The sequence below is a fragment of the Xyrauchen texanus genome, chromosome 4, assembly GCF_025860055.1.
Source record: "Xyrauchen texanus isolate HMW12.3.18 chromosome 4, RBS_HiC_50CHRs, whole genome shotgun sequence".
Lineage (NCBI taxonomy): Eukaryota > Metazoa > Chordata > Actinopteri > Cypriniformes > Catostomidae > Xyrauchen > Xyrauchen texanus.
The window spans coordinates 37,467,219-37,479,190 of record NC_068279.1 but is presented as its reverse complement, the minus strand read 5'-3'; the positions used below and the strand labels follow the sequence as shown (position 1 = coordinate 37,479,190).

The window sequence follows — 11,972 nt, the reverse complement described above, 5'->3', positions numbered from 1 at the left end:
TAGCAATGAACAATTGCATGTTTATTAACTAACATTAACAAAGATCAATAAATGCTGTACATAAATATTGATGATTGTGACGAGGTGGTGTGGTCAGGCCATGATGACGCATGCCTGGCACTGAGTTGAATAATCAGTGGGAGAGAGATAAGGGGTGCCGGAGATGCCAGTTCAAGAGACAACTGGCATTGCATTTTATGTTATGTTTGAGTTCCGTGTTATTATAGTTTTATGTTGACTGTTGAGTTAAAAAAAACAGCACCATCACTATTTGACAAAGTATTTTTTGATCACATCTAGACAGGCCCCATTTCCAGCAGCATCACTCCAACACCTTATCCTTGAGTAATCATGCTAAATTACTAATTTGGTTATAGAAAATCACTTGCCATTATATCAAACATAGTTGAAAACTATTTGATTCGTTAAATGAAGTTTAACATTGTCTTTGTGTTTGTTTTTGAGTTGCCACATTATGCAATAGACTGGCATGTCTTAAGGTCAATATTAGGGCAAAAATGGCAAAAAAGAGAAAGCTTTCTCTAGAAACTCATCAGTCAATCATTGTTTTGAGGAATGAAGGCTATACAATGCTTGAAATTGTCAAAAAAAACTTAATATTTCATACAAAGGTGTACTCTACTGTCTTCAAAGAACAACTGACTCTAACAAGGACAGAAAGAGATGTGAAAGGTCAGATGTTCAACTAAACAAAAGGATAAGTACATCAGAGTCTCTCGTTTGAGAAATAGATGCCTCACATGTCCTCAGCTGACAGCTTCATTGAATTCTATCCGCTCAACACCAGTTTCATGTCCAACAGTAAAGAGGAGACTCAGTGATGCAGCCTTATGGAAAGAATTGCAAAGAAAAAGCCACTTTTGAAACAGAAAATCAAAAAGGAAAGGTTAGAGTGGGCAAAGAAACACAGACATTGGACAACAGATAATTGGAAACTAGTGTTATGGATCTTAACCCCATTGAGCTTTTGTGGGATCAGCTAGTACGTAAGGTGCGTGAGAAGTGCCCGACAAGACAGACACATCTATGGCAAGTGCTACAGGAAGTGTGGGGTGAAATGTCACCTGAATATCTGGACAAACTGACAGCTAGAATGCCAAGGATCTGCAAAGCTGTCATTGCTGCATGTGGAGGATTCTGAAAATTTGTTTCAAATTGTAATAGTAATTTTTCATGTTATTATTGTCCTGACTATACATTGTGATCAGCTGAATGCCACTTTAACAAAAGTACCAATTTCTTTCCATAAAAGCTAAATAGGATTCCAATCTTTTGGCCGCCAGTGTAAATTAAGATATCAGTAAATAATTATGTACATTCAGACATTCAGTTACATTTATCTTGAATATTCTCATTCAGCATGAATATTCTCATTGTAACACATATAATTAGGTAAAATAATTTTTGAGAGAAGGCCATAATGATATCAATAATACCACATTCTGATACATTGAATTTGCCTTCAATATGTGCATGTCTGGGGTGTTGTAAAGACTTCAGTAAAGCTCTTAGAGAGAGAAAAGAAAGCATGCAACATTTAAGCAACTATCTTTCACTAACAAGCATTATTTTTGTAACATACAGTATAGGTTCAAAAACTGCCAATGCCATCTCACAACTACTCTTTTCGTGAAAAATAAATTATCTAATCCATAGCAGAAGTTGCTTATCTAAACTCGACAGAAAAAATACAACTAACTGTGATGTAATAACTCTTCTATATGTGCCCCTCTCTTTCTGTACATATGTAACACACACACACACACACCATGAGAGTTGAATAATTTAGATTAAAACTGAATGATAATCCAATCTTTTCTAAAGAAATGTGAAGAATGTAAACATATGTGAGTCCATAAAATTGTCTCTAAATGCACACATATTTAGACTACATCTTCTAATGGACGTTGTTTACTGAAGCCTGGCAATGATACAAATATGAGAGCTTGCTTGTGTGTTTTTATTTCATGCTTATGTCCATAACTCTCATTTTGATTTTGCATGTCAGATGTGTATTACACTTACTGTAAAACTGATATCATAAAACAGTGGTGAAATATCAAATCTGAAGATTACGCCTTTCTAATGATGTATAGTTTGTTGCAATTAAATAAGAACTGCGAATTACACTGGCAAGCTTTTCATGAGAAGGGATAGTGCAGTAAATATTACAGATTCTGTACCAGTCAGCACTGTCATGCTTCTTCTCCTCTTTCTTTTCTTTTGTCATTCTAGTCTGCTAAGTATTGCCAATCATTGGTTTCAAGTGTCGTTGCAGTGATCTCCCAGCTTGGGGCCCCAGGCAATTGCCTGACTTGCCTGTCCCGTGAGTCAGCCTCTGTTTAGGTATGCCTTCATATCATCGGTGGATGCTGAGACAGTGGGATCCTAGGAGGAGGGCTGTCTGCGGCTGTGTCAAGATGGTAAACCCATGGCACCCAAAGTCTCACGAGAAACCACTAAATCAAACCCAAAACCCAAACTATGTATTAGTAATTGAGATACAAAGGTTAGGTTAAAGGTTGGATTTAGTGGTATGGATCCGGTTTAGGAGAAGGGGTAGGTGTGGGGTATCTGTGGGACTCCAAATAAATACAATAAACACAGTAGGCACGTTCGAGATGAGCAAAATCTGTACAGCACTGATCACCGGTGATCACCAGTGATGAGGTACATGCCAGTTAGAAGAGTGTGGTCCGACTTGCTCTGATGTCATGCTGACATATGCCAAAAAACTGTATAAATTATATGTGAATATTCCCAACATTCTGAAAATCTCTGTATGGGATATGTGATTGGTATCATATTTCTGAAATATCTCAAATACGTCTTTTTGTTAAACTAAAAGTGGATGGAAAGACACGTCTAATGGGGGGAATTAAATAACAGGTACATTGAGTGTCTCGTTCATCATATTTAATTTAATTTAAAAGCAACAGAATTTAAATTGCATCCACTTTATTAACAACAAAGCACTTGAATCACCAAGAGAGCAGCCATCTACTTTCAAAGCGAGGTGTATGGCATCTCGAATATTCCAAAGGTTGCATGCGACTCTCGCAAGACTTCGGGAAATCAGGATGTTACCTTAGGCTTGTTTGAAATGGCAGAGGTTGTACTTCCTTTACCAGCTGAGGAAATTCAACCTGCACAGGAGCTGCTTACACAGTTCTACTCAAGAGTCTGTCCTGTGTACATCTATAACTGTCTGGTTTGGTTCAGCCACCAAATCAGACAGAAAGAAACTACAACGGACAGTCAGGACTGCTGAGAGGATTAATGGTGCCCCACTGCCCACCCTCAAAGACTTTAAAATTAAACAGCCTCAGGACTCTCCCATAGTACAATAATGTAAATACCTACCCCATGTACATATGTAAATTCACATATTTAATTCAATAACTGTACATACCTCTACCTTGCACATAAATTACAACTTGCACCTGTACATACGCCATTCTGTTACATGGCCTATTATTTGTATGTCTATTTATGCTTGAACCTTGTTTTATATTCTGTCTCACTGTAATGTTCTCTGTGTCCTTGTTTCTCCTATCACAACAATAAATAAATTTTTTTAAAATCCTTGTGTACCTGAGAAGACTTGGCAATACATCTCATTCTGATTCTGATATTTCTGAATAATGATACAATCACATATTCCATACAGAGATTGCACTGTTAGAGTGTTGGGAATATTAACAGATAATTTATACACATAAAACTTGATATTAGAGCTAAAAAAAAAAAAAAAAAATAGACCGACATGACGTCACAGCAAGTCGGACAGATTTCTAACCGGCATGCACCTACCGGTGATCGGTTCTTCGAACTGGCTCATCTCAAACGAGACTATAAGTATTCTCAATCATGCAAACAAACATGGAGGAGCCCATAGAGCTGATCTGCTGGGGCGGCGACTGGGATCTGCCGTCTGTCCACACAGACTCCCTCATCGTGCTGGTAAATATAGGCTGCTTTAAAGGCTTGTATAAAGGCTTAAAAGACACTACATTTCTTCAGTAATGTCTTTGTATTTTTGAGACGTGTCCTTTGATCCGGATAGCTACAGCTAGCAGTCTCTTTGGTTAATAAAAGTCTTATAGCTAAAGACAATACTGTTATGCAAAAAGCAATTCAGTTGCATTGCATTGGTTTGACTGGTTGATAATGTAAACAAATATGTATTGCACAGCTTGCCGGTTTTATATGTCCTGAAGGTCAGAGGAACTGCTGAATTGATGTGATGGTATGGGCACTTTTTGCACGCGTTTCACTAGTTACTTCTACTTATAGACTCATAGATCATATGCGTGCTTGTGTTTTGTGCAGCTTTTAGTTGCAGCTGGCTTAAGTCGCCGATAACCCTTATATGCATAATAAAAGTCCTAGTGGCATTATTGATTTTTTTTATTATCAATATTTACACTCCTTTAAATGCATCAACTGTTCTCCTGATATGTTCTTAATGCTCTCCTATAGGCGTATGCAAAATTTGCAGGTGCAAATCTTACAGTAAAGTATATTGACTGGACATGGAGGACTATAACAGGTGAGTAAGGAATGTATGTAAATGTATGATGAAAGTGTGCTATGTAACCACAAGCATCCATGCCAATGTTATGTTGTTGTGAATGCCTGACGTTGCTGAAGTGCATACGTTAAGTAGGTATATGGGCACATATAGAATAGCCTCTTTGATAGTTAATCTGCAGCTGTCGAGCTGTCATATATTTCAACCCTCCACAGCATCAGTGCCACAACTACTCTATGAGGAATCTACTGTCACAGAACCAACACAAATTCTAAACTTCCTGAGAAAACAGGTAATCAATATCTACTGTTTATATAAATAGTTCCTTTATGTCGTTATTACTTCTATTTATATAAATATTTCCTGTATGTCGTTATTACAACATATTATGTGGTAAAACAACCTATTTTCTAGTAAAAACAAGATATATTGTAAATCATAGGCGTAGATTTAGGTAGGGGTGATGGGGACATGCCCCTATCAACTTTCAGAAAATTAAAAAATATCCGACTAACTTTTGGGCAATTTTACCACTTAAAAATACTTTAACTTTATAATATGTTTTAATTTTAATGACTATTAAAAAATCTCAGTATCATTTTTCATGTGTAAATTAATTCCAACATCTTCTGAAGCAGTGTATAAAAGGTGTTGTCACGTGGCACCTGTTACTTTTCAGGATGCACCAATCACAGTCATTTGTGATTACTTACTATCTTGACTACAATCCTTGAAACTGATTGATTTTAACAAGGATACTTTACATGTAGAATTGAAAGACTAAGTCAAAATACATCCTGAGATTTTTGTCTGGAGATTCTGCTTTTACAGGCAGTAAGCACCCGTAAAAGAAGACACCTTTGAATTTGAGTGACTTTGGGAGGTAAGGGGGTGGATTAGAGGTGTAGAATTTTTAAATAAAGTATAAAGTATTACTGCACAGACAACTGATTGCCATCCCAAATTAAGTATTTAATGGTGGCCAGTTGGGCTGCATGATATTTTTTTTACTGAATACAAATTAACTTATGATATCAATGCATTCATCAGTAAAGTTTATAAAAGATAAATAGAAAATATTAGGCACGTGTCTAGTACGCATCTAGTATTTTGAACATTGGATAAGAACATTAGTGTAGAAAGGAAAACAAAGTTTTGTCTATAAAATTAATTTGTCTAAAAATGTCCTGTATAAAATAATGGAAATAAAACTGAACCTTCAAAATAGTGCTAGTAAAAAACAGGCTAATATTTAATAAGGTGGTGTAGAAGAATAGAAATGGAAATTATAATTGTTATATGAGGAAATAGATGCATTCAAAAGATTTTGAATAATGTCTTCCTTCCAGTATGTCCTACCAACTTTTAAACCAAACCTACACCATTGTCGTAAATACAAAATTTTCTAGTAAAATTATTTTGTTGTAAAAATGAAACTGATCTAGCTAAAACAATACATCTTCTACTAGTAATAATGTGATTAGAAAAGTGAAAATTGTGTTGTAAAAATTATGTCCTTTGTAATTTTAACTACATGTATTTGACGTGCCAATTAATTGACAGCTATTTAATGATAATGAGCACTGTGGAGTAAGGAGCTGCTGACTGTTAAACGGAGCTAGCGTTCTCCACGTGGCACCTGTGAGAGGGTGAAACACAGAAACAAGCAGGCAGAGGAGACTGTCATGATCCTGCCACAATGTGAATAAACAAAGACAAAAAGTGTCAGGGTCATGACAGTACACTTGCTGCTCAGTATGGGTTAAAGACTTAATATCTTTAAATAATGTACAATGTTAGATGTTCTTTAAAGGTGCACTCAGTAACTTTTTTCTCATGTCTTCTTGAACTTACAGTGACACCTAGTGGTGTGGATGCAGCATCATTCAAAATAAACAGTTTTCAGTTTCAGATGCCATTGTAGAAATTCACTATTCCAAGAGTGAAAGTGTCCAATAACAAGATGGTTACTGAGATTAAGCAAGTAGTATTCAGCTGGTCATGTGATCCTGGTCCATGCGCTCCTGCCCCATATAGACTAAAACAGCCTTCATAAGGTTACTGATATGACTAGAGTCCTCATCTCATGTGAGTGTTCATGATTTTTTACATATGTTTCAAAATTACTATTCATTTCTTTAGGAGTACAACCTTTTTAATGGGATAAAATTTACGGAGTGTATCTTTAAAGCATAAATGATTGAACTGTTAATAAATTAACTAAACTATTCAAATTGCTTGATGGTTTAAAGTGAGGATTAAGTATAAAAAGATCAGTTCAATTAACTATGCTATGATGCTACACTGTTCCTGTAGGTTGATTTTATTTGCAGTTAATACATACTAAGTAGTGTACTATGGACATAAGTGAATAAAGCACATGAATAAGCAGTAAATTAATTGTCATGTCAAAATCATCTAGTTAAAATAACAATGAATGTAATTTTTACAACATAATAGTTGTTTTTATCCTGTTATTACTTGTTTTTACCAGATCAGATTTTGTTTTTTGGCACAAATCTGGCTCCATAGATAATGTGACCTGGGCATGATTTTGTTAGACCCTAATTGAAAATGTGTCCCTTAATCCACACAGAGATTCAATGCTGACTATGAGTTGACCGCTAAACAAGGAGCAGACACAATGGCTTATATTGCACTGCTGGAAGAAAAACTGCGGCCAGCTCTGGTAGGTGCATCTGCATACATTTATTTATTTTTTAATATAATTTCTGGTATACTATGCACAATGTTTGTAATGTAAAATATAGTTTTTATGAATTAAGTTTTGAATTATGTATTTGCTGTTTATTGTAAGCTGCACACGTTCTGGGTGGATGCAGAGAACTATGGTAACCTGACCCGGCCCTGGTTTTCATCACATTCTCCATTCCCTCTCAACTTCTTTGTGCCGGGTCGGCAGGCTAGCTTGGCTCTGTCCCGTATTTTACTGACCAAAGGAGAGTCGCCATTGCTTAACATCACAGAGGTAGAGGGAAAGGTATGATGGTATGAGGTATGATTTGATAAACTGCCAACAGTTTCATGCATGACATTGAATTCATCTACAATGTTTTTCAATGTCATGGTAATATAAAGTGTATCAAGGGTTGTCTGAGAAATGTCTGCGGTTTAATAGATATAAAACAGTTTAACTTGCTCTGGAAAAGAGTGTTTGTTCTCCTGAACACAGTGTAGAAACCAGATGGTCATGATATGTGGTCAATTGACACAAAGAATGTGCTATTGTAGTTATGTCATATTTCATAATAATCAATGCAATGATCATATGGTTAGTAAGAGAATTGATTTTCAGATCTACACTGAAGCCAAAGAGGGTCTGAATTTGCTCTCCCACAGACTTGGAAACTCCAACTACTTCTTTGGAAACACGTGAGAAAAAATTATGAGATTTGTATTAAACTTTCTAGAGGTCATGGTTTATTTTTCATGTATTATTTTTAGTATTATTATTTACAATTGTATGATCTAATTTGTATTGGCATTTTTTCACCTGTTGTCTAAGAGTGATTTATTAGTTAATGCAAAAGGGGCTGGTGAAAAAAGTTTGGTATGATTGGGTAAAATTTGGTATGATTTTTTTTTTTATTACATTTTCATTTTGTTTGAAGTGTAATTTTCATTTAGAAATATTCTTTGGTTTAATTATGTTGTATTTCAATAAATGTTTTTTTGTTTCTTCAAAATCGGTTGAAGTGAAGTGTGTGCTGAACAATCACAGTTAGTACTAGCAATGATTTGTGTCACCTAGATGAAAATTCTTAATAATATTACATCCTGACAAGAATCACATTTTCTATGCATATAAATGGCGTATGTCACCGAAATAATGGGGCGGTCAAATTTATTGCGAACAATCCATTTACTTCTTATGAATGTGCTGACTTTGTATCAGTGGTGCTTGATATGGAATGGACTTTATAATAGATAACACAGATGCTGCAATAATTGGAAGATGAACCTCAGAATTAAATTGCACTCATGACTTAAATCATAGCGCTGTGCTTAGCCTTTTTAACAAGTCAGTTCACTCTGCGACCATCTTCGGAAGGCTCCTGGGCAGCTTTTTTTTGTGTTGTGCAGTGATATACACAGTTGCTAGGTGAACAGTTATTTCACATTATAGTTTATATAATTCATCCATCAACAGAACTGTGTTAACTGTAAATGTAATCTTTTTTGTGTGTCATTCATTGTGTTATCCATCTCCCAGACCTAAAAGCCTGGACGCGTTTGTGTTTGGTCACATTGCCCCCATCCTTAAAGCCCCTCTGCCCAGCGGGCAGCTTCAGAAGCACCTGAACCAGCTTGATAATCTCTGCCAGTTCTGCAACACCATCCTTAAAAATTACTTCACTGATGCCACATCTGACAAGAGAATGGACGGTAAGCAGTAACAACACTGTCACAACTGCTGTAGTCCATTATTAATAATAAAAATATAAAGTATTGTGCCTGCTTTTTGCTCTTTCACTATCTTTATCTCTAACTTTTTATTAGTTTATCTCCATCTCTATTTATGAAATCTGTTTGCTGTTGAATCGGATAGAATTACATAATTTAAAGGGATAGTTCTCTCAAAAATAATTTACTCAGCCTCATGACTGTGGAACACCAAAGAAAAGGTTAAGCAGAATGTCCGAGCATAAAATGAAAGTGGATACGGATTAGGGTTTGAGTTCCAAAAAGGACAAAAAAGCACCATAAAAGCATAATAGAAGTGGTCCATACGAAATGTGCACTATATCCCATGTCTTCTGAAGCCATATGATAGCTTTGTGTGAGGAACAGACTGAAATATAAGTTGTTATTCACTGAGAATCATGCCTTAAATCTTGCTTGACAGCTGTGGTCCCTGTTCACTTTCATTATATGGAGAGCAAAAAAAGCAGCTAGGACATTATTCTATAAGTACTCCTTTTGTGTTCAACAGATAAGAGTAAGTCATATGAGTTTAGAACGACATGATGCTGAGTAAATGATGACTGAATTTTACATTTTAGGAGAACTATCCCTTTAACTACACTTCAATGATTCATCACCTTTCCATTGCTTTCAATCTGAGACATTTTGTGTAAAGCGAAAGCTAAAAGAGTAATAACAGCATCATCTTGGGGCTTGAGGCTATTTTAAGTGATTTGCTACAATATGTCTCTTTGGCTGCATTCTGAATCTGCACTAACATTTCTCCCATGTGCAAGAAAACATCTGCTTCTCTTTAGAATCAGTGTCTGTCTTTTCTCTTTCTTTACTCTTTCATTAGGCACACCGATGGCTTCCCATGATCCAGTTGATGCAAACCTACAGAAACTGACACAGCTTGTTAACAAAGAGTCCAACCTTATTGAAAAGGTCTTGGCAAAATCTGCCTATTTGCTCCTTAGTTTAATGTCATTGGAAATGAAATGTCATATCTATCTCATAACTGAATTGCAAAATGTACACTACAGCTGTGTGTGATTTTAGCGTTCTGAAGCTTTCACGTGACTGAACCGTTTAATTAGGCACATCCCAAAACCTGCCTTCCAAAGATAATTTTGAGACCAAAACCGATCAAAAGAGCAGCATTGTTTGTTCAATCAAATTCAACAGTGGCACAATAGCTCCCTCAACTGGCAAACATTATGAATCATGGTCTCAGTGATCCGCTTCAAATACAACACTATGAGAACAAGGAAAATAAATGATTGACAATTGAAAAGCATCAATGTCTGCGGACACATTTTTATTTGCTGTTAACAAAAAAAACTAAAAAGTACAGCTGACACAGAGAGAGGTGAGATATCTCAGGACACTTATTTCATTCATATCTTATGATAAGGGAAAGAAAATTCCATGAAAAAATCACTTACAGAACCTTTAACTGAATGTATGTTTCTCATGATCTTAAAAACTTTTTTTTTTTTAAAGGCTGACGCTTGAATGCTTGGAATTAGTTTTGTAGTGTAATAATTATGAGGCTTATAATAATTTCTTTACAACATTTTTTTTTCATGGATGTGTAGGAGCAAATTGGTTGTTTGAGAGTGCGCAGAGCTGTAGTTTTGGCAGTTTGTGGCTAAATGTGGATAAAAGGGATAATAATGGGTGAGCAGGTCTGTCCAGACTTTGGTAGTGTAACATGGAATCTGGAATCAATATAATTAAAAGGCTGTTTGCACCTGCATCTAAAAATTCAGTTCTTGGTCTTCTTAAATGTATTTTGTTTTTACCACTGGTTGTCCTGTGGGTCTAAGTGTTGTTACTGTGATGTGTGTTTATGTAACAGATGGATGACAACCTTCGCAGCAGTCCCCAGCACAGACCGCACAGACATGAGGCCAAACACTCAGCCCTTGCCAGTGAGAGGAACTCCACCCCTGCCTGAACCCCATCCCCGCCCTTTAAGCACTGACTTGTGCATTATTTATTCACCAGGAAGGAGGATTGCATTGGAAAGTATTTCCAAAGCTACTTCCATTATATAAAAACTCTAATGGGCTGATGAGTTCATAATAAATTAATGCTAGTTTTTGTTGTTGCTGAAATGTGGGCCAGATGCTTGTCTTCTGTGGCTTCAGTAATTGATTTCACAACACACAACAATCATGGACTCCATAAAGGGCTAGTTAAATGGGGATTCTCTGTATTTAAAAACCATTAGCACATGTGGTATCTACATATCATTAAAAGGGAAATGAACACTGCTTAATATAAGCATAATAGAAGCATTGAGTTGACAATTTAGATTGTTGAGAAACTGTTGACAGTTGAGATGCTGACTTATAAAAGACCAGTCGCCTCCAGTTAAACACTGCGTTTCATTTGAATTATTATTCAGTATAAGCTTTGCACAATCAGGATGCTAATAATAATAATAGAAGTCTAAATGTATTTATATATATATTCATATAAGTTCTCATTTAAATGCACATGGCATGCACGCTGCTGTATTAAACAAATGTCCTCATTGTGCTTCATTACAGCATAACTGATTTAATTCCACCATTCCATATTTTGCACTGAGCGCATTCTTGATTGCGTGATTTTACACTTCTTTTTTTTTTACTTTTAGTGCAAAAGATCACTTCACACAATGTATTTGTGTGTGTGTGTGTGTACTGTGTATACATTTATTATTCATAGTCCTCTGGAGATTTGTTTTTTACATGAAAGGAAGGCCTTAAATGTCCATTGCAGTGCCATGCCCTCACTTGATTCATTTGTAGGTGTGTCTTAAGAAACTGTATATTTCATAATGTATCAATGTACAGCAATGTTCAAATATATTTACATTTGCAATAAAATAAAGTTCTTTGATATTTTTTTTTTTAATTAATATTATTAAAAGGGGAAGAACACATTTAACTTAAAAGCTGTTTAGTTAGTTTAGCTTCATCCCCACCATTTCTTAAAC

The 11,972-nt window shown here is 35.7% G+C and overlaps 1 protein-coding gene across 2 annotated transcripts; it reads left to right on the top strand.

The window, feature by feature from the left end:
• Positions 1 to 3,847: 3,847 nt before the first annotated feature.
• On the top strand, positions 3,848 to 11,825 carry LOC127642909 (metaxin-3). Of its 2 annotated transcripts, XM_052125351.1 has the most exons (10): positions 3,848 to 3,984; positions 4,217 to 4,270; positions 4,504 to 4,573; positions 4,771 to 4,847; positions 7,152 to 7,244; positions 7,374 to 7,556; positions 7,872 to 7,948; positions 8,790 to 8,962; positions 9,840 to 9,928; positions 10,845 to 11,825. In XM_052125351.1, the coding sequence occupies exons 2-10, from the start codon at positions 4,268 to 4,270 to the stop codon at positions 10,941 to 10,943; spliced, it is 864 nt and encodes a 287-aa protein (XP_051981311.1). In that variant the 5' UTR covers positions 3,848 to 3,984; positions 4,217 to 4,267; the 3' UTR covers positions 10,944 to 11,825. The 2 variants fall into 2 exon arrangements, with proteins under 2 accessions (XP_051981311.1, XP_051981310.1); XM_052125350.1 differs by lacking the exon at positions 4,217 to 4,270 and having other exon boundaries at positions 3,899 to 3,984.
• The last annotated feature ends 147 nt before the right edge of the window (positions 11,826 to 11,972 follow it).

Coding starts and splice junctions, on each gene's coding strand:
- LOC127642909 (XM_052125350.1), top strand. CDS start 3,904: ATGGAGGAGCCCATAGAGCTGATCTGCTGGGGCGGCGACTGGGATCTG. Junction 4,848..7,151: donor TAAACTTCCTGAGAAAACAG/GTAATCAATATC, acceptor TAATCCACACAG/AGATTCAATGCTGACTATGA. Junction 7,557..7,871: donor TCACAGAGGTAGAGGGAAAG/GTATGATGGTAT, acceptor ATTGATTTTCAG/ATCTACACTGAAGCCAAAGA.